Source organism: Neophocaena asiaeorientalis, unplaced genomic scaffold, assembly GCF_003031525.2.
Source record: "Neophocaena asiaeorientalis asiaeorientalis breed wild unplaced genomic scaffold, Neophocaena_asiaeorientalis_V1.1 scaffold134, whole genome shotgun sequence".
Taxonomy (NCBI): Eukaryota; Metazoa; Chordata; class Mammalia; order Artiodactyla; family Phocoenidae; genus Neophocaena; species Neophocaena asiaeorientalis.
This window is the reverse complement of record NW_020185339.1, coordinates 11,203,911-11,227,267: the sequence shown is the minus strand read 5'-3', so window position 1 is coordinate 11,227,267 and position 23,357 is coordinate 11,203,911. Positions and strand designations below refer to the sequence as shown.

The window sequence follows — 23,357 nt, the reverse complement described above, 5'->3', positions numbered from 1 at the left end:
GGCATGCTGATTAGTACCTGTAATCATAAAGTCAGATCTGGTTGGTAGTATGCGGGTCTTGGATCTTGAAGTGAGAAGCTGTGAATACGCTACCACCTACGGGGTTAAGTAGATTTCAGGAGGAGCATTTATCATGACTGGGGCATAAGGCTTGGCTGTTGAATAGCAGCTGTTAAAGACTTGGGGGTCTTAGCATCATAGCAAGCTCAGTATCAATCAGTGTTGTGATGTAACTGTTACAGAAGAGTTCATTCATTCTGAGACTGTTGATTAAAGCATAGTATCTAGAATGAAGTGGTAGTCCCTCTCTACTCTGTACTGATAAGATCATATTTTGGAGAACTCTTAGTTTTAAACACTTAGATTTAAACACTGCATTTTAGATTTTAGATGTGTTAGACTATACTACGTGGAAAAAGATGGCTAGTGTAATGAGAGGGATCAAAATGGTATCATGAAAAACGTGGGGATGTGGCGATTTAACTTGAAGGAGTTGTGGTGAACCATTAAATAAAACCCAAGCTGGGCTTCCCTGGTGGCGCAGTGGTTGAGAGTCTGCCTGCCAATGCGGGGGACATGGGTTCGTGCTCCAGTCCGGGAGGATCCCACATGCTGCGGAGCGGCTGGGCCCGTGGGCCATGGCCGCTGAGCCTGCGCGTCCGGAGCCTGTGCTCCGTCCGCAACGGGAGAGGCCACAGCAGTGAGAGGCCCGCGTACTGCAAAAAAACAAAACAAAGCAAACACCCAAGCTTCTTACCATGGTCAGTGAGGGCCTGCCCTATCTTAGCTCTGTTTATTTCTTAAACCTCATCTCATGCCATTCTCTTCTATATTCTAGCCACATGGTTTTCTTTCAGTTCCTGAAATGCCCTAAACTCTTTCTTGTCTTAGGGTCCTATATGTATTTCTTTTGTCTAGAATATTCTTCTCCCTTTCTTATCCCTGAGGTCTCAGTTTAATGTCACTTCCTCAGAAGGGCTTTTCTGGATGCTTAGTCTCCCATTTAATGTAGGTTCCCACCGCCATTCCTTTTTGCTTTCTCATTCTCTTGTTTGCTTCCTTCATGGCCCTTAACAGAATAAAATCATTGTCTGTTTATTTCTGTTACGTTTTCCTCTAGAATATAAGCCCATAAAGGCAGGGACTGCATCTATCTTGTTTACACTTTCTCCTAAATTCCTAGCCAGAGTGCCTGGCCCATTTGTTCAGTAAATCTTAGTTGAATGAATAAATGGCATGGTACTTACCAGTTTTACAAATAATTTCAAAAGGATTGTTAAAAGAAGTAGACTAGATTTGTTTTGTATGACTCCAGAGATAAACTAGAAGGAAATAGCTCGAGGGGTAGAAATTACAAGGAATTAGCTCATGAGGTAGAGAGTTTTCTGTCCTGGATGGGTTCAAGGATAGACTCAACAATTACTTAGGTGCTTATAAGAGAATATGTACCTTAAATATGTGTTGGTGATGTTTTAATGACGTTTGTAAGTGAAACTATGTTTCCTTTTCTGTATTGGTTAGGCTTAGATATGTAGCATCATAATAATTCAGCCCAAATTAATGTTGAAGTCATCCAGTTATCATTTTTGGACAACCACAGGTCTCCCTAGTGAGGGCAGACCACTTATGACATGAATGAGAGCAGACTAGAAACCACCTTCTCTGTTGGCAGGCAGATCCAAGAGATAAAGAGAGCCTGGAAGGGGTTATGCCATGCATGCACCTTACTCTTTCCTGATCTCAGCAGTCAGATGTGTCCCTGTGAAGATTTTATTTAATAGGAGTGCATATTTGCACCTGGAAATAAGAAGCCATGGGAATGGTGTTCCCCTCTCTCTACTTTTTCATTCAACAAGTATTTTTGTTTTGAGGACCCACTATGTTCTAGGCATCATACTAAGTGCTGGAAAGGAGCACTTAGTCAAAAAAGATATAGTGTCTGTCTTCATGGAGTTTGTACTATTGCAGAAAAGAAAAAGATCGCTTATACAAATAATCATAAGTTTTCAGCTGTAATAAGTACTATGAATCAGGGATATAGCACGATGAGAGCATATAATAGGATAATATGTAGGTTTGTGTGTGTGTGTGTGTGTGTGTGTTTTAGTAGTAATTGAAGCTCTGAGAGAGAATGAGATTAACTAAGAAGAGGATAAAATGGGATAGAATGTAAGCATGTGATTAATTATAGCCTTTAATGACGTGGTCAAAGAGAAGAACCTAGCAGAGGAGTCTGACTTCCTACACTCTGTTTCCTCTCTTCCCACTAGGCTTAATCACATTTATGGTCAACCAAGGATGTGGCTGTTTCTGGGAGAGGAGATAGCTGTGTAAAGTGAGCTTTAAAAGCTTCATCCTTGGTACCAGCCACTTCTCCATTGTGTATTCTCCTGTGACACTGAGGGGCCAGTTTATTCTTTGCCCCCTGAATAGTCTGAAATGTGTAAGAATAGTACATCAAATATTTTATCCCCAATTGAAGGCCCCTTTGTACACTAGGCAGAAAATAAGCATCCCCCCATTCTCTTTCCCGTCATAAATTATGCCCAACTGCATTGTGTCATATATGCTGAGTCCAGGTGGTAGAATATAGATATTCCAGATAAACAGTCACCAGTATAAAAATAAATCCCATATTTGTATAAACCATCTTCCATTATCAGATTCTTAGGGAGATGTTAAAGGTTCTTGTTTTTTATGTTCATTACTTATGATCTAAATAAATGGAATTCACAATTAAGTCCAAAGAAATGAAAAGTCCCAAATATCCCCCATTTTTTACTTTATTAGGTATCATTTCCTGTCTCTGGAGCAGTTATCCTAAGCAAAATGGTACTTCCAGAGTCATGTTCCTATGGTCGCAGATTGTTGTGGAGACCGGAAGAAGAAGAGTAGACCAGGAAAACCTTGGTGTCAGCAGCTTCGCTGGGATCCCAGCCACTCTGTTCCTGGGTCATCCTTCTTGTGTTTTCTGAGTTCAAAACATCAATAGAGGGAGATTCAGACCACATTATCTTTTTTCTCTGATTAACCTAAATTGAAGAATGTGGCTTGCACCTGTGACCATGATGTCTTCCTAACACTCCCTGTAATGAATTAAGGGTCTTACCATACAGACAAACAGAAATTGCAGATTTGCTAGGGATGTGCAGCCTTGAAATATCGAGGTAAAGGTTGGGTAACTATGCACAGTTCCTTCTTTCAGTCTCATTAACTGGATTAGCCAGTGCAAAATAGGCCAGCTTCTTGAGGCTTATTATTTCTCAAATGGTTTTCTTATCTACTGGGATAAACAAATTGTCTTATTCATTGATATTCTTTAGTGTTCTTTGACTTATCACCATTTAGAACATGGTATTCAGTTGGGTAAAAGAATGAGCCACAGATACATTTTTGTTACATTTCTGGAACCAAGGTGGTTGCTAGGATATGAATGAAAGTTATTGGTTCTGTTAAAATGATTTTATATATTGGGCCATTTTAAAACTAATATATAAATATCCAAGCAGTAAAATATTTCCTTAAAAAGCCAAGTTGGTTGTATCATCTTATAGCACCAGTCATTTATGAGATTAGGTCCTAGACCCTCATTTATTCCCTTTGTGAGATACATATATCCACACACACATACATATATACATACACACACACACACACATATATATGTATAAATTATATGGATGGGAATAAACTATATAGTTTTGTTGTAAATATTCTGTACTTTTTTTTTATTAACCTTTTTGGCTTTATATCTTTTGCAATGATATTTTTATTTATTTCTTTAGCTTTCCATATTGGTCTTCTTGGTGGCAATATAAAATAGTTACTATTACATCTCAGTGCACAAAAATTCTTCAACTGTTATAATTTCTGAATTGTGAAGCTTTTGGGAGAGGCTCACTCCAAAGTACTTCTGAAGTTTTAGTAGTTATGCGTCTGTAGTTGTGATATTAGACAATGGTTTTCTTTAAGCCCTTTAGTAGGATCTAATAGAATTGCTGATGTTAGCATCATTAAAAGTTCTATCTTACTGCTGCAATGAGTTTTTGAAAGCCTTGAATAATGTTGTCATGAGAGATCAACTTCCCAGAATCCATAATATCCCTAGAATATATAAATATAATATTTAATCTTCCCAGATTAAATCAGTGTGGTAACCTGGCAGGTGGAAATGTAACAATATTCTGGAATGCCGGCCCTCCTTTTGGTGAGCTCTGAAGTTCTTAGCAACATTATTACCTGTCCTCTTACTGATATACTTTAAAAAATGTTGTTGATTTCTTCAGTGTCAACCGAGTCTAATGTGACTTCCCCCAGCCCCTCATCACAGAGCATTAGGTATAAAAAAAAGAAATCCTTCCTTTGTAAAAAAGTATCTGTGGTTCTTTGTTGGTTGAGCAGTCATTTCTTCTTCCCATCTCCAGCTTTGTGACCATAGTTTTAGATCTGAAGCCATAATAATTGGCTGGGCACAGATAACTGAAGGTTGCGTATGTGTCCCCCTTCAGCATGCATAGCCAGTGTTTTGACTTTCACGATCATTTTTTTATTTGTAGTTTAAAGAAAAAATTTGACTTAATCTATTTTTAGAAACAAAAAATAATAACCATAGCACCAGCAGCACTGTGTTAGGAAAAAAATATGTTTCTATACTAGTTACTTTTCTTCTTCTGGTGCTATGTTTACAAGTTGACCTATCATTAAAAAATGCCTTGTGAGAACCTATAGGTCTTCATGTTAATAAGCATGACCCCCAGAAGATGTTCAGAAAAATGGTGATTAATGAAAATTGAACGTTTAAAAAGTTATTTTCTTCCTACTTCAAATGACTCAACCTTAGCTCTTTTAAGAAGCTAAGGGGCTTATTCAGCTACTATTGTCTTTGATGATCGAGTGCTGTTTCTAAGTAAGAATAAGATCCTGTTTTGGATTTCATATCCCCCCAGCATTGCTGTTGCATCCTGTTATGTTAGAATTGAGAAGAGATAACTGTTATTAAAGTTCTTATCTCAAACATTTATAATAAACTAGAAGTAGATAGCAGCAAAATAATGCATTTAATTTTTGTTTTTAAACACAAAAGTTGTGGATTTATTACAGCTGACTTACTAAATTATAAAACTTAAAAAGACTGGATAATTCATTTGATTACTTCAAATTAGATGTCTATTTGGAAAGCATTTTGTTTATTCTGTAGTTATTAGGAAGTGTGGAGAAAAACATATCCGGAGCTCAATAAGCAAGAACTAAAAATATACTGTACCTGAACTGTACATTACAACCATGTGTGTTTATAATAATGGTTGGCATAATTAATGATCTTTAACAAATAATTAAGACATTGTATCTTGTATTTTTAACATCTTATATTGCAGTACTACCAAGCTGTGGAGTGAAGTTGGAAACCATTTCAAAATAGGACATTTTCCTGTAGTGTACATATTATATATACTGATGAATCCTAAAGTGTGTTTCAACTTTCTTTATAAGAGAAGATATATTCTTATAATGGAAGATATATTTGTAAGAATTTTCTACTATAATTCTAAACAAAAGTTTGGGTTCATTATAATTTAGTCCTCTTGGCTTTACCTAGAATAAAAATATACTTTATCCCTTTTATATTTGTTAATTTAATATTTAATGTTTATGTAGTTTTGGAACTCACTTAAGATAGTTACTAAGTACTTGCTAATATTGAATTAATGGGAAACACTTTTAGAACTGGACATTTAAGGTTTTTTGTTGTTGTTGTTACGGAAAAATAACTGTGCATTAGTAATTATTTAGGTAGTCATTGATGCGGAGTGCTACTGTTTTCTACAAATCCCTTCTTTTTATTACAGATCTCCGCAAGACAAAAGAACACTTCTTGTGAATTGTCAGAATAAGAGTCTTTCACAGTCTTTTGAAAATCTTCTTGATGAACCAGCATATGGTATAATACAAGTATGTTTCCTTAGTCTATCTTATATTAATCTGTTTGTCTGACCGCATTATTTTATATGCATCCTACCCCTCACTTTCTCAGAGATTATACAGAATGAGGCAAGTGTCTGCATGTGTAAACCTTATGGAACTATTCTCTGTAATTTTATAGAAAGAATAATATGTGTCATATTGTTTGTAAGACTCAGAAGCTTCCTTGGTTCTTAATTACTCTTACAGCAATTTTCCCCTTTATCATAATTGAAATTGGACATCAGATTTTTATTATCATAGCTTGCACTGATTAGGTGAAAAGTCACTGGGTAAGCCACTTCGAATTAATCAGTGATAAGCTTATGCAAAAATCTGGTTTGAGTTTTTATTTGATGTTTAAGTTGGTTCATTTGTGGTCAGTTTAGTCTAATTCCTCTTAAAGTATTTGAGTATATTCTTGCATTTGGCTAAAAATGTGCCCTTAACACAGGCAGAAATAAAGATAATTTATTTTTCACTCAGGTTGCTATGTAAACTAATGACATTTTTGTTTACTCATTCATTTATTCATTTATTCATTCAACAGATGTTTGAGTGCTTCTTTGTCCCACATGGTATCTCTTTTTGGTTCTGAAGATAAAGAGGGAACTTTTTAGGAGGGAGGACAAAAGAGCTAAATACTGATTAAAATAAAATGTGAGGGAACTGTTTTTCTTATTGTGAAAGTAATCATTTTAAAGATAGACCTTTAAGAAGTAACTATTTTTGCTAAATATGAATAAGCAGGCAGTTTGGGATTTAGAAGTAACTCTAGCAGTAGAAAAACTTTTCTAGGACAGCACTGTCCAGAACAAATTACTCTTGTTGGCATGATTCACCAGTTATATAATTAGATTAAAATGTCAGCTAATATTTAAATATTGTGAGCGTTTAAACTTAGCTATCAAATATTTTGTGTTAGACTAGTGTGGTACTGCCCACTTCAAGAAATATTTTTTTCTGTGAAGGCAGGACTGTTAGAGAGAAGAAAGCTGTTGTGGGCCGTCCATCAGTGGAAAGTAAGCACTGCAGATATTTCTGGTGTGTGCAGATTGAATGAAGCCTGCAAATCATGTGTTTACCTGCAATTCAATCAGTAGCATTAGCTTGCTATTTAATGTACTATTTTAACCAAATGAAAAAATTGGCTTAGAAAATTAAAATTTTTCTTCCCAGAAAAAAATAAAAATTTAAAATAATCTTAGAATGCTCTGTTTTAGTTCTGATTTCCCCTTTAAAAACCTTTGCCCTTTTGCCTGTCATGAGGTATTTTTATTCTTTATCTGAATTAATTTTGCCAATATTTTTCTTTCTACTGCATAGAAGATTAAAAAGGACCCTTATACAGCCACTATGGTAGGATTTTCCAAAGTCACAAACTACATTTTTGATAGTTTAAGAGGCAGCGATCCTTCTGCACATCAACGACCACCTTCAGAGATGGCAGATTTTCTTAGTGATGCTATTCCAGGTTTAAAGATAAATCAGCAAGAAGAACCAGGATTTGAAGTCATCACAAGAGTGAGTGGAGTTTATATTAATATAGCTCTTGTATTTTAGCAGGAGAAATGCTTTTTAAAGTGTACTGAATGTTATAGAAATAGAAACTCAATTTTGGTCATACCTGCCTCTTCTCACAATCCTTTATAACTTTTGCTCACTAATATATCTAACAACTAATGCTTGTCCTGCCACCAAATTCCTGGTTTCTTCTTCATCAACTACTACTTCTCTGTTCATCAGTGTTGGATCTCTTTCTTTGATTACCTTTCGATAATAATGAACAGGTTTTTGTTTCATTGAGTGTATAGCAGTGAGTAAATAGTAAGCCTTGCATGTTGCCCCTAGTTCTGTTCTTCCTAATTTTTGTTTTCTCAGACACTGCACAGGCAGCTAGTCAGGACACTACTTGTGGGCTTTTATTCTTATGTGAATCTTTTCTTTTTTAAGTAAGATGGATTTTAGCCTTGAATTATGGTAAATCTTTATATATGCTCAGCAAGACTTGAATTTGCTACAATTCTAGGCTGCACATAGTTAGAACATTATAAAATATCTAAATTGTAGTACTTAATTAAAGGGCTTATCTTGCAAATGGCATTTTAAAATTACCAACATCTATTAATTGAATGAAAACCTGTAGAAAAGGCCAAGTAGAGCTAATGGATCATGAATCAATTCTGAGAGCTACAAATTTTAGATTGGAAGAAAAGCTAATTTTAAATATGATTAATGGAATAATACTCTTTTTTAATAATATAGCATACCATTTAGTGTGAAGGGTCTGTTTTAGAATTTACGTGTTGAATGTTCTGTACTTACGTAATTGAAACCCAAAACAACAAATGTTTTTTTGTTTCTGAATTTATAACCCAGTTATCTGTGTGTTTAGTAGGAGGGTAAAATGTATGGAATGCTATTGCAGTTTATAAACTAAACATTGGAAACTAAGGGAAAATATTAGAAATGTTAGAACTTAATGTCTGAGTAATAGTATTTTAGTTTTAGTTTCTATATACCTTGATTTCATTTCACTTGTTAAAGGTGTACTCTTTATTGCTTATCTTTTTGTTTTAGATTGATTTGGGCGAACGACCTGTTGTTCAAAGGAGAGAGCCAGTATCATTGGAAGAATGGACTAAGAACATTGATTCTGAAGGAAGAATTTTAAATGTAGATAATATGAAGCAGATGATATTTAGAGGGGTAATTACTTTAGTATTTTAAACTGTTGGTGTTCAAGTTTTCGTTTTCTTTTGGGAGGTGGGAGAGATGAACTCCTTTTTGATGAGTGTTGCCTTAAAATCCGTGTAGGACAGAGTGAGGTGTTTGTGATGTCCCTGAGGGTTGGGTTGGAGGGATATACCATTAAGCCTATGGAAGGGTATTCTTTCTTACTTGAAGTTCTGTGGGTTATGTGAAGGAGGCATTTGTGTTCCTCAGTGGTAGTTCCCTTATCTAGTAAGGACTGGGTTTAGAAAGACTAATCAGTTCCACTGTCTGCTATACAGTCTACTCTTCATTGTTTACGCTTTCTGGCAGCTGCTTACATCTTCAGAATCTGGAAGTCAAAAACAAGGTAGTTTTTACTGAATTGAGTTATTTTTATGTACAGGCATACCTTGGAGGTATTGTGGGTTCGGTTACAGACTACTGCAGTAAAGTGACTATTGCAAATAAGCGAGTCACTCACATTTTTTGATTTCCCAGTGCATATGAAAATTATGTTTGCACTATACTGTATTAAGTCGATTAAGTGTGCAATAGCGTCATGTCTAAGAAAACAGCGTATGTATTTTAATTAAAAAAATACAAAACAAAAAAAATAATAACAATAACATCAAAGATCACTGATCACAGATCACCATATCAAATACAATAGTAAAGAAAAAGTTTGAAATATTGGGAGAATTACCAAACTGTGACGTGGAGACATGAAGTGAGCAAACGCTGTTATAAGAATGGCACTGGTAGACTTGTTTGGCACAGGGTTGTCACAAACCTTCAATTTAATAATACATGCAATACCTGAGAAGTGTAGTAGAGCAAAGTGCAATAAAATGACGTATGCCTATATAAAACTATCTCTTAAATAGTAGTTTTTCTGTTTCTGTGCAAGTTTTGTGAACTTAAAGTATTGCATTCATTTTTTACAAATGTGTTTAATATGCATGTTTTCTTCAGGGACTTAGTCATGTGTTGAGAAAACAAGCATGGAAATTTCTTCTGGGTTATTTTCCTTGGGACAGTACCAAAGAGGAAAGAACTCAATTACAAAAACAAAAAACGTAAGTAATGGTCTTTTGTGTGCTCATTAAAGAAATCCAAGTAACTCAACCATATAAAGTGGAATAGACTAGGGTAAGGGAACATATTTTTATTTTCATCTTTTTAATTTAAATATTGTGAGCACTGTAGTTAATTTCAAACCAGAAACACTTATTAAAGGGACTTCATTGCAGTTACATTAGTGAATATATAGAATGATGGTAAAAAAAAATTCTAGTCCCCTTGTATAAACATTTTAAGCATACTAAGATATAGATTTTAAAATATATCTCATTTATCTTGATTCATTTTTACAATTTATTATGAAATTATAAAAATGGCTCATAATTGTATTTGCTATTTAGGTTAATTACCTTTAAATTATTTTCCTGGTGCTCTTATAACATAAACTGGCCTTTTTTTTTTAGAATTGTGTTTCTATTTTTAAGTAATTATCAGACTTGAAAAGAAACACAGACCAACTTCCCAGGTATACTTATTCCCAGTTTGTCAGTCTAACCTTTTATTTAAAGCTCACTTTCAATCATTATGTGTATATTCAAATTCAGACAGTCCTTTCTCTTTTCAACATGTTTGCCAGTCCTTCTAAGACATTTTCACATCAACAAGTTTCTGTAGTAAACTGGTTGGAAAATGGTACTGTTATGTCACATTAAAAAAAAAAAAATCTCATAGGTTTGTAATTATTTGGAAACTTTAGTGGCAAAAGTATTTAATGACTGGAATAATTTTAGTTCTGATATTAAGGACTGAAGTAAATGTTTCTTTAAAATCATATCTAAATTATTCTAGTAGTTTAAATAAAGTTTATGACATGTATAAGGTTATTTTATTTTTCCTTTGATTGTAACTTTAAACATTTCACTATCATATTTATAAATTTACATCTCACTAGCACCATAAATGCTTTGATACATTAAATTTGTTTTTTAGGTGTTCAAATAACCTTTTTTGGTATAAAATTGTTTTCTATAGTGATGAATACTTCAGAATGAAACTACAGTGGAAATCTGTCAGCGAGGAACAGGAGAAGAGAAATTCGAGGTTAAGAGATTATAGAAGTCTTATTGGTAATTTTTTCTTAATTTTGAAAATGCATGAGAGGGTTGCATGGAAGTGTTGATAAGATTTAAGAAATGCAGGTATATACTACAGAGTTAGGGCCCAAATGAAAAATCAGAGGCTTGTGGCAAAGATTCTTACCACAGAAATACCTAGAACCTCCTAGGGCAGCCTTCAGAATGTGATTTGGGCACTCTTTCTAGCTGCAAAGCCTCTATCTGGCTCTCAAGCCCTCCAAGAAAGCTGACATTGTTGTGAACTTGGGCCAGATAATAAAGGTTATAAAACTTTCTCTCAGAGAGGAGGAGATCAAGATAGTGGAGTAGAGGATGCAGAGCTCACCTTCCCCCGTAAACACATCAAAAATCATCTACATGTGGAACAATTCTCACTGAAAACTAACTGGAGACTGGCAGGAAGACTCCTGTACAGTAAGAAAGATAACACACGATATTGAGTGGGAAGGAAAGAGAAGTGATGAAGTTGGGACCTGTGTCCCTGGGAGGAGACTCAGAGGAAAAGGGAGATTACATGGGTGGAGAGCCTCCTTGGGGAATGAGTGGTCTGAGCCACATATTGGACACCCCAGTCCTGGGGTCCAGCAGAGGGAAGACAAGCCCTCTTGGCTGGTTGGAGGGATGTGAGACTAACAGGAGGGCTGTGGGAAGCCTGGACTCCGCTCTTGAGGAATGTGCACATGCTTTCTTGCTCCTGAGGCAAGGTGGAGGGGGTGGATTGAAGACTGTACAAGTGACTGGTTGGTTTTCTGTGACCGCCCCAGTGCACACCCTGGCTTGAGCTAAGCAAACACCCCAGCCCCACTTGGAAGATCGGCTGTGAGACACAGAAGCAGCTCAGACCTGAAGCAGCATATGAGCAGGGTGGGGGCAGCCATTACTGGCACTTACACAGGCAGAACATCAGAAGCAGTGTGAATGTCTGACCCTTGCTGGACCACTGTAGCCCATGCCCCTACACACTCGGAATGCCCACACCAGCCCTTCCTGTTCCAGCACTGTCCCCAGTGGAGGAGATACATGGGGGTGCACACTCCGAGGGGAGGAAGCGAGCTTGGACTTGGCCCTGGCCCTAAAAGGGAGGTGACAGCCACCAAGCAGAGGGGAAGCCCCAGGTCACACCTGGCTCTGGCCCTAGGCCCTTCATCTCCAACCACACCTCCTACCAAGGTGATAGCTACCAGCATGCTCTCAGGAAAGATGTGACCCGTGTTCAAGTCAAATCCAGCTCTCCCTCCAAAGCCACTGGGCACACGCTAACTGTATAGGGGTTCTCCCACATAATGACACCCTTAAATGATTTCTCTATGAAACTAGGTGAAAGTTAAGCAAAATGAGAAAACACAGGAATTTGTCTCAGTCGAAAGAGTAAGAGAAAACCCCTGAAAATAGTCATGAAATAGAAATAAACAATTTACCAGATAAAGAATTCAAAGTATTAGTAATAAGAATGCTAACTGAAGTAAGGAAAGTAATAGATGAACATAGTGAGAATTTTAACACAGAGCTAGAAAATATAAAAAAAGAATCAGAACTGAAGAATACAGTGACTGAAATGAAAAACACCCTAGAAGGAATTAATAGCAGACTGGCTGATATAGAAGAACACATAAGTGGTCTGGAAGATAGGATAATGGAAATCATCCAATCAGAATAGCAAAAAGAAAAACAAATTTAAAAAATGAGAACAATTTAAGGGACCACTGGGACAACATGAAGTATACCAACATTTGCATTATGGGGGTCCCAGAAGGAGGAGAGAGCAAGAAGAGGTTGAAAATATATGACATTTTCCCACAAAACTAGAACAAATAATGCTAAAATTAATGTGGAACTACAGAAGACCCCAAAATGCCAAAGCAATCTTGAGAAAAAAGAATAAAGCTGGAGGTATTATGCTCTCTGACTTCGGACTATACTACAAAGCTACAGTTATTGAAACAGCATGGTACTGGCATAGAAACAGACACATAGATCAGTGGAACAGTATAGAGAGCCCAGAAACAAACCCATGCACTTATGGTCAGTTAATCTACAACAAAGGAGGCAAGAATATACAATGGAGAAAAGACAGTCTCTTCAGTAAATGGTGCTGGGAAAACTGGAGAGCTACGTATAAAACAATGAGATTAGAACATTTCCTCATAGCATATACAAAAATAAACTCAGAATGGATTAAATACCTAAATGTAAGGTGTGAAATCATAAAAATTCCTAGAAGAGAACATAAGCAGAGTACTCTTTGACATAAACTGTAGCAATATTTTTTTGAATCTGTCTCCTAAGGCAAAGGAAACTAAAGCAAAAATAAACAAGTGGGACCTAATTAAACTTGAAAGCTTTTGCACAGCAAAGGAAACCATTGACAAAATGAAAAGACAACCTACTGAATGGGAGAAAATATTTGTAAATGATGGGATTGATAATTGGTTAATATCCAAAATATATAAACAGCTCAAAAAAACCAGGCAACCAATTAAAAAATGGACAGAAGACCTGAGTAGACATTTTTCCAAAGAAGACATACAGATGGCCAACAGGCACGTGAAAAGATGCTCAGCATTGCTAACCATTAGAGAAATGCAAATCAAAGCCACAGTGTGATACTACCTCATACCTGACAGAAAGGCTATCATCAAAAAGACCACAACTAACAAATGTTGGTGAGGATGTAGAGAAAAGGGAACCCTTGTACACTGGTGGTGGGAATGTAAATTGGTGGAGCCACTATGGAAAAGAGTATGGAGGTCCCTCAAAAAACTGAAAATAGAACTACCGTACGGGCTCTAGGCACACGGGCTTCAGTAGTTGTGGCTCCCTGGTTCTAGAGTGCAGGCTCAGTAGTTGTGGCGAACAGGCTTAGTTGCTCCATGGCATGTGGGATCTTCCTGGACCAGGGATTGAACCCATGTCCCCTGCATTGGCAGACGGATTCTTAACCACTGCACCACCAGGGAAGTCCCTTGATATCGTTGATACCTTTTTGTTTTCTGCCTGGCATGTCAGTACTAAATAACTATACAAGAGGAAAGAGAGACAGATAGTTCATGAGGGCACAAATAACTTTTTACTGTGTTTAAAACACCTATTAAGGCAGATATTCTATATTGGCATTATGACTATGTAAATTGTGCTTGAGTTAATAAAAAATAACTTATGTACCTCTATCAACTATGATATGAGAATGAAACATTTTGGTGTTTTTAAATAAAATTTGACATTTATAGCATGATTTTTTGGTATTGCTTTTCCTTGTTTGAAAAATGTATTCACAGTTCTATAGATATGTGCTATATTTATATTTATTAAGCTATTTTAAGATAGCTCAACAAAAAGCTAGAATATTGTTCTGCTGATTTTTAAAATGCCCTTATAGAATCTAAACTCATGTCATGAGTTTAGATTGCTTTGTTGTAAAATACCTCCTCATCTCTTCACAACAATTATTGAGAATGTTTTCAGATTATTAAATTTAATGGGGGGAGAGGACAGTTATAACTTTTAAACAAAATTGATTATAGAGTAAATTAATCACTTTAAATTTCTTTAAATTATTTTTTCATAATTTACTGAGGGATTGAAGTTTGGGGAATGCCTTTTTAGTTGTTTCACAACAAGATGCATCTAGCAGGTATCGGTGTTTGTTAATTGAATTGTCAGTACAACTTGAGATACACTCCTGGTGATGTTTCTAAAACCGTTTTTAATGTCTTAAAATCATTTCCAGAAAAATGTGGATTTTCTTTTTTTTTCAAAATTAAAATAGATTGCTTATTTTATATGTAAACTATTTATTTATTTTATATGTAAACTGAATAATGTATATATGAGAATAAAGAAGTAATTTGTCCTGAAGATGGTTATGGAACATGACAAAGAAGTTGACAGTACTCATAATGAATGAAGCAATTATGAATGAAACAAATCTGTTTGATTACACTTGATTGCATAGTAACTTTTTTCATTACTGTTTTCAAATAATACTGCCTATCACGTGTATTCATGACTGGCATTTTTTTATATATATAAATTTATTTTATTTATTTGTTTTTGGCTGCTTTGGGTCTTCGTTGCTGTACGGGCTTTCTCTAGTTGCAGTGAGCGGGGGCTACTCTTTGTTTCAGTGCACGGGCTTCTCATTGTGGTGGCTTCTCTTGTTGCAGAGCACAGGCTCTAGACGCTCAGGCTTCAGTAGTTGTGGCTCACGGGCTCTAGGGTGCAGGCTCAATAGTTGTGGCGCACGGGCTTAGTTGCTCCGTGGCATGTGGGATCTTCCTGGACCAGGGCTCAAACCCATGTCTCCTGCACTGGCAGGTAGATTCTTAACCACAGGGTCACCAGGGAAGCCCATGACTGGCATTTTTATTGCTAACTAATGTGAACTATTACTTGGTGTTGGTTTTAATTAATTGAATGTATTTCCTGCTATTCAATTAAAAGATTTCTATGTTTAGATAAAAATTGAAAAATATTTAAAAATATACCCAAGAGGAGGTTGACTGACTTCGGAAAAAAAATTCCAAAATGTTACTTTATTGCATATCTGAAATGGAATTTGATGAATTTTTTTCATTTTAAAAGCTTGGCAAGAGAGTAAGATTAATAACAAGAAGAATAACTCTGTACTTGTAAGATGTGAGCTTTGTAAAAATCTGTTATTCTAAAGGTTTTCAAATATGTGATGATTTTCTTCCTCAGAAAAAGATGTTAACAGAACAGATCGAACAAACAAGTTTTATGAAGGCCAAGATAATCCAGGGTTGATTTTGCTTCATGACATTTTGATGACCTACTGTATGTATGATTTTGATTTAGGTAAGTTCTCCTCTAACATCCTAATTTAAATATATTATGTATGTTTATTTTAGAATTTAAATTTATTAACCTGTTAGGAACATGTAAATAGTTCCGTGGCCTAGTTTTTATAGGGGTGTTCCACAGGGGACTGGAAACTTAAAAGGCTTTGGTTCCCAAATTGTGCACCAAGGAGCACTGGGTTGCTCATGCAAACTCATGGGGACAATGTGGGATATTTTAAATATTTGAGGGAAATATAGTGACATCTGTAGGACACTGCTCTAACTACTAACTGGAGTAGTTCAGGGTTTCATCATTAGATCACCAGACTCCTTCTGATGAAGTTATATCTTTACAAAGCAGAGTTTTTGGCCTTGCCATGATAAGCAAGTACTGTGTGGAAATAGATGAGGATGGTGGCATCCAATTGGATTCCAAGGTTTGAGTAGTGTAGTGCCCAACAGTGCTAAGTTAAATAGGATACAAATATTAATTAAGTTGTTTGGATCTGTTTAATACATGGAAATTGTTAGTAATATTTTTGAGCGTAGGGGTGCCTTGGAAAACAATTCCTGAGGCACTAAGGGTACTGTGAATTGAGAAAGTTTGGGAACCTTTTTTTGATAGGCTTATCCCTTGTGAAGAAAAATGCTGATTTGATATTATAGACAAATGGTGCATATAATTATCTAGGGCGTGTGGAGCTTTACTCTCTTTTCTTGGTTAGTCTGTTTTCTACCAAGAATGGGTTGGAAAGACTGGGGTTGGTGGTGGGAGTTGGGGGGATTGCATGGGGAAGCGATGCTAAGGGATAGAAAGCCTAAGGAACCAATATTTTAAGGGACAAGAGAACTTGATCCAAAAGAATTCCTTTTGGATTCTTATATGTAAGTTAGGGGAAGATGTAAACTCTGTTGTGGATCTTGAGGCATCAGCCTCTGGTGACAGTAGTTGAATATCACAGATTTCTCTTTAAAATGTGAAATGTAGCCAGTCCTGTCTATCACACCTATAGTGAGCCTCAAATTGGATTGTTGAAAATATTAGTAGATTGCTTCTTAGGTTTACAGAATGCTGTTATTACTTAATTTTGATTTCAATTTTGATTCTATTAGAAGCCTTTTGAAGAAGTGGGGAAATAATCCCCACTTTATAAGTAAAGTTATATTGATTTAGACTGTGACTCAGGGTTGTACAAGTAGTAAATATTGGACTGGGGGTAGAGACCCAGGTCTTTCTTGCAGCCTGGCATTCTTACCTCTACACATTCAGCACCCTGACCCACTGCCATTTTAGTTTCTGTTAACCACTGTGGGGAATAGGGCTGTCGTCCTAGGGAATGAGAGGCATTGCCCTGTACTCTAAGTTGGTAATTTTGAGATAGGAATTAATGCATATTCTCAGAAGGAGTTCCTGAATGCTCAGTTTTTTCAGGAACTGGGTCCCAGACCAGCTATTTGGATAAATTGCTGTTCCCGTTTGTCTATATTAACCCCACATTCTTTCCAGTCAAATACTTTAAGTTATTTGAAACATACCCAGGCATTTTATTAAGAACTCTGGCCTTGGGAGAAGCCAGGGTAGTTTTCATAAAGCACTGGACCAAATTTCTTGCTTTTTACTCATAGCAAAGTAATCCGGGCTGTAAATTTACTCTTATAGTTGATTCTTTCCTATTGAGTTGTTTGGCTTCTTAGCCCATAGATGAGATGTAGGTGTATTTGTGTTAAATATAGTTTCATTAATAGTGAGGAAGAAGATAAAAATTAACAAAAGCAGACAGAAGAACTCAAGGAAGAGTAATTTTTAGTTAGTGCAGACACTATATCTAAGTTGTTTCTATGGGAGGTATCTTTTTTTTTTTTTTACAGTGTATGTTCATAATCTGATCCTGAATAAGCAGTAAAAGGTTAAATTATACTCAAAATACTGTATGTAAGAAGGCAGGAGAGTGTCTAATTAAAAAAAATGATTTCCACCTCTTAAGATTTAAAAAAATAAAATTGATCCTCTAATAACCGAATAAGCTTCAGTTAACCTGGAATGTTCACCTGTATATAGATGAAATTTTTCTTTTCTCTTTAAGAATGTGTACACTAGGATGGTAAGGAGTTCATTTCTCACACCTCCACACTGAAACAACTTTGCTATGAAAATAATTTGGGGGAACTACTTCAGAAATTGTAGTAGTGCTGATTAAGATGTACATCAGTCAGCACTAGTGCAGAATTTGAGCATCACTGAATGCTAATTTAAACAGCTTTAATCTTTTTAATTAAAAGGAATTTGTACATTAATTCCACACCCACAACTCATGACATACCCCAAAGAACATCATGTATAAAATAAAATAGATTAAAAGCAACAAGAATATGAAGATTAATTTGACTGCTTGCTTTAACTAAAACTTTATGGTAGTGATCCCGTATGAAAGCTGAAGACTTAAAGGATTAAATTAGCTTCTTAGAAATTTTTATTCATTATAACTTTATAATAAAGCACTTTTCCCCCCCAGAGGAAAGGTGCTTTGTAAACCTTTCGAACAGCATGCTTTGAAATATTTCTGTTACAGGCTATATGTGGTCAGACCCAGGAAAGTGGTACTCTTTTCCACTTTGTGAAATTCACATAAATTTCCTTCATGCTTTAATTGGTTTAGCTTTTATATTTGTCATTGCTTTCACTGTGTCATTGCCATGTAGGAAAGCTCTGATGATAACAGTCTAGTCTTCCTTCTAACCTACTTGTTCTTTCTTAAAAGTGTTGTATTAGGGAAAGAAGTAAAGAAAAAAAAGATTTCTTATAAGATACTGGCTCATGTGATTATGGAGACTGAAAAGTCCCACAGTCTGCCATCTATAAGGTGGAGACTCAAGAAAGCTGGTGGTGTAGTTTAAAGACCTGAGAGCAGGAGAGCCAGTGGTGTAGATGCTAGTCCTGAGTCTGAAGGCATGAGAGCCAGGAGCACTGAGGGCAAAGCACTATCTCAGCTCAACCAGCCAAGCAGAGAGCAAATTCAGTCTTCCTCCATCTTTTTATTCTATTCAGGTCCTCAGTGGATTGGGTGATGCCTCCTCACATTGCTGAGGGCCATCTGCTCTAATCAGTTCACCAATTCAAATGCTAATCTCTTCTAGAAACACGTTCACAGATACTCCCAGAAATAATGATTAACCAGACATCTGGGCATCCTGTGGCCCACTCAAGTTGACACACAGAATTAATCATGTCGTATGTATTATTTTAAAAAAAGCATCTGTAATAAATTTGTATAAATGCTTACATTTAGATATCATGTCGTATGCCATTTTTTCTAGCACTTTTCTCTAAATGTCTTGGTAACTCCATTGTTTGGTACTGTAATAATTGGATACCTGCCATGGGAACCTAAGTTTTTTTGTGTGTGTGCTAACGTGTGTAGAGACATACTTTTCCGCAGGGTGTAGTGTAGACATAGTGAGGTTGGGAGGGATTAGGCGTAGCAGTAGATGGTATTGTAACTGAAAGTGGGGTCCGGCTGCTCGTTGCTCAAAAGCCAATAAAGAGGCCAAGTTGGCGGAAAGGAAAGTTTGTTTTGTTTTGGATACTGTCAGTGTGGGGGTCGGGGGGTGGTAAGGGCAGATGTCTGTCCAGAGGCCGACTCCCACCACTGACAGTCAGTGGGCAAGAGCTGTTATAGACGGAGGGAGGGGGCTACGTGCAGAAACAGCACAGTCAGCTCTGACAGTCATCTTGAAATTGGTCATTGGTGGTCTGATCAGCATCATCTTGATTGTTTTAGGTACAGTTACTCTTCAGTTCTAGGGTCGGTTTGTTTCCATTTCTTTGAGGCCAGTTCTCAGAATTGTGGCAGCTCATGGCTGCAGCCTGGTCATCATGTAGTTAACTTCTTCCACCTGCTGGGGGTTTCAGTTTCTTTAAGACAGCTCACAGGATATGGCTCAGAATGTTATCTACAGCTCTTAAAAAGGAACTAAAGATCCTTGACTGTGCTTAATGACTGAACTATTATTATTTGGTCTCCTTTGACTGTTTTCCTTTGTTTCAGCATTTTCTCACTTCTCTGATTAAACTTATTCTTTGGCTAAAGTTTTTCCACAGACAAAAGGCAGGTTGAGGATGTGGGGGGCAAGGACCGTAGGGTCCTGCTCCATTTCAACAGGGTAGAGGCTAAGAGCAGATAGAACTTAACTTTTATGTGTAAGGAGATCCTGAAGTGAACTGTCTCTTTCTGTTATACTTTTAATCTGAGTTTTCTCAAGAGACTTTGGCTTACATGCTTCCTGGGGTCATTTTTAAAGTTGTCTTCCAGAATAGGAAGAGTGATGTAAAATTATGTATAACTGCAAGCAGAAGTATCCCCTCGCTTTTAAAAATGTATACTGTTTTAAATGGCTTCATTGCACACAGATATTGGTGAACGATAAGAATGTAAGTGTTGGTTCTGCGAATGAAAGGCTGTATGTTTTCCACAGACTTCCCAAGCTATCACTGGGGAAAAAAATCTCTATGTAACTTTAATGAATGTACAAAAGTTACCAAAGTTGAATGATATGTATGTGAAAAGGCTTAGTAAGAGCTCTTGTCCCTTTGTGGATTCAAGAATCTGTATCTTAAGTCTGAAATCTAATTGTAAAACAATTAAGAAAATTGAGGATTTTATAAGATGGAACTAAAAAATAAGACGTTTGACATGGTCAGGTGAAAAGCAAAACTAAGATTTTTTGTTTGTTTTTTAAGTGAGGGGCCTGATTCTTTAAGTTTCCAATTTTTCTTTTAATCTAGCGCTGCAAATTAGTGTCATGATGAGAAATTATAAGAGCACAAGAGAAGGGTGGTTAAGATGGTAGCTTTAGGTACAAAATATTGATTGGATTAAATAAGCCCAATTTGCTAGCATTGGTTGGGTCTAGAGTAACAGCAAAAGGAAAAAAGAAAGAGAACATAAATACAACCACTTAAAAGAGGTGATTTTGTTGTGATTCCTTTTGGGTAGATTACCAGTGTCTGGTTGATAAAGCAGTTGGACCCTTTTTAGTTCTTATTTTACTGGGCTTATTCATCGTAGTTTGGTGGTGGTTGACTACTCTGGCCTTGCAGCTTTCTTCCCTTTGACTTTTCTTTTTTTTAAATATTTATTAAATTTGATATTCCTCTGGGTTTCCCTTCACCCCTCTTCTTTATCATAATGCTTTTGCACATTATTTTTTAATAATATTACCCTCTCTTGATAATATCTACACTAAGACACATTCTAGCAGTTATGTATCTGTTGACGTCTCAGTACAAAACAACTCACCTTTCTCACCTGATTGCTAGATTTCCTCCTCATTGTTTACAAACATCTGACGCACAGGCTCAGCGGCCATGGCTCACGGGCCCAGCCGCTCCGCAGCATGTGGGATCTTTCCGGACCGGGACAGGAACCCGCATCCCCTGCATCGGCAGGCGGACTCCCAACCACTGCGCCACCAGGGAAGCCCTCGACCAGTTTCTGAAACCAAGAAAAACGATGCAGTTTTAAGTGAAATGGTGGTGGTATGCACAGATGGATACATAAAGCTTAGGTTTTTAGAGATATGATTAGTTTTTTCTGTTCTTCTTTAGGATATGTGCAAGGAATGAGTGACTTACTTTCCCCTCTTTTATATGTGATGGAAAATGAAGTAGATGCCTTTTGGTGCTTTGCCTCCTACATGGACCAAATGGTAAGGTTCCATTCCAAACTAATTCTGAAAATTTTAGTTGCATAATTATCTTATAAGATTGATGTTTATATTTAGCCAATTATGGTAGAACTTAAAAAAACTGCTCTATGTTGTTTGTTTCTTTTTTAAATAGCCTTTTCAAGAGGCTTGGAAATACTGGTATTGTTTTTAATACAAAAAGTAGATAGTAAGTGCCTATAGAACAGGAATAATCAGGATTTAATATTGGTAAATGCTTATGATCTGCAGAAGAACCATGAGTCATTATAGAATATTGATGAAATAGATGATTTCAGTTCTTGTGAAGTAGTTGAACTTTCATATCATCTGTTTCAGAGATAAAGCTTAGTCATGCCAAGTAATATCCTTACCTTTTGTGAACATTTTGTATTTTGTCATTATAGTGGCTGATTTTTCTCCAGATGTGTTTGAACTATTTGTAACGTTGACAGCTTCTTAGTTTTTTCCTAAGCATGCGATTATTAGAGTTGAACTGTGTCTATATATACATATTATTATAAGGAACATTTTATCTATTATCATTGATATATCTTGAAGACAGAGTTCTAGGACAATAGTACAGTATTAACAGGAAAATAGAACAGTCTTCTCAAGTAATCTATTAGAAAGGGGGAAAAAAAAGCAAAGGGGCTAAGAGCATATAAAAGCATATGAAATCCAAAGACCTGACTACATAGGTCACTGTACTGTTTCAAAATAAAATAAATACACTTGTTGCTGGGCCTTGATGGTTGGATATTGAAATGGCTTGCTTGCAAGGGAATAAAGATTTGAATATGTAGTCATATAAAATGTTTCCCTGTGGTGGAGAGTCTGGGATACAGATGTGAAATTTTTTGATTAGTTCTATTTTTTGATTACTTCTATTCTTCCTCTCTTGCTTGCCTGTTTTTTGTTTCCCCTTCTAATTTGTTCCAATTTTATCTGTTTCCTCAAGTCTCTTATCCATGGTTCCAACTCATCCTCACTTCTCCTAGTTCTTTTCCATACTTGATAAGATACCATGAATTAATGTTTTTGGATTATTTGGAAAGATTATTAATTGCAGTAATATGGTAATATCATAGTTTGTATTCCTTACCTTTTGATTGATTGATTTTACCTGCCTTCTTAGTTCCAATTACTCCCAGGTGCTCTAGAAACCTGAGGAATTTGTTAAAAGGTCTGTACAACTGATAACTAATTGTGTAGAAACTGTTGTCTGCTTTCCTTGTGTTTTTGTTGTTTATCCTCTTTTCACTAGAGCTAGTATGCACCTTGATAAAGGGGTCATGTCTTTGTTTAACTAGTTCTCTGATATGCTTCCAGAATTTTCCTAATGCCTGACATGAGGTTTTTGTTCAACAGATTTTTGTAGAATAAACACATGAATATTTCCCCAGTGCTTAGTTTAGACCTCTACTTACAGTAGGTATTCCAAGAATTAGCACAAACACACGGCATTTAGTGTTTTATAGTAATAGTTTTCATAAAACTGAGCTACTATTGGCATGTTCAAATATATTGGCTTGTGGTGCCAAATACATATGTACATGCATATGTGTGCATGTATTTAGGTGTCAAATGTAAAGACTACTTTCTGAACATCTGCAGTGTACCACTTCACAGTCTATTTGTCATTTTTGTGTATGAAGGTTCAAGTTCTTTGTTCTGTCTCTTTCACAGTAAATGTTCTCTGTTTGCCTTTTCCATTGAGAATGATCTGGGGATTTTTCTAGTCTTTATTCTAAAAAGATCTCTTAATATATTGTCTGCTAACATCTTTTGCTTCATAATATTTGAATGAAAGGGCAATAAGTTACAATCAAAATAATCCGCACAATTATTTTTCATTGCATTGCTGTTGTTTTGGTGTCCTTGAATCTGTGCTGCTGTTTGACTCCTTTTTGTTTTATGGATTTATTTAACATAAGTTTTAACTACTTTAGTGAAGCTGAATTCAGTGTCTGTAGATTTACTTTTGTTGATATTTACTCACATCTAATGTAGGCCTAGGCATAGA

General features: G+C 36.2%; 1 protein-coding gene across 2 annotated transcripts in view; it reads left to right on the top strand.

Moving 5' to 3' along the window:
* TBC1D15 (TBC1 domain family member 15) overlaps positions 1-23,357 on the top strand; it is a 63,308-nt gene that overhangs the window by 32,830 nt on the left and 7,121 nt on the right. The window contains exons 6-13 of one of the 2 annotated variants that reach the window (XM_024736734.1): positions 5,847-5,949; positions 6,930-6,980; positions 7,285-7,482; positions 8,539-8,667; positions 9,646-9,749; positions 10,726-10,820; positions 15,528-15,644; positions 21,234-21,334. In XM_024736734.1, coding sequence (XP_024592502.1) covers positions 5,847-5,949; positions 6,930-6,980; positions 7,285-7,482; positions 8,539-8,667; positions 9,646-9,749; positions 10,726-10,820; positions 15,528-15,644; positions 21,234-21,334 — 898 coding nt within the window. The remainder of the gene's footprint in view (positions 1-5,846; positions 5,950-6,929; positions 6,981-7,284; positions 7,483-8,538; positions 8,668-9,645; positions 9,750-10,725; positions 10,821-15,527; positions 15,645-21,233; positions 21,335-23,357) is intronic. The other variant, XM_024736735.1, reaches the window with a different exon arrangement.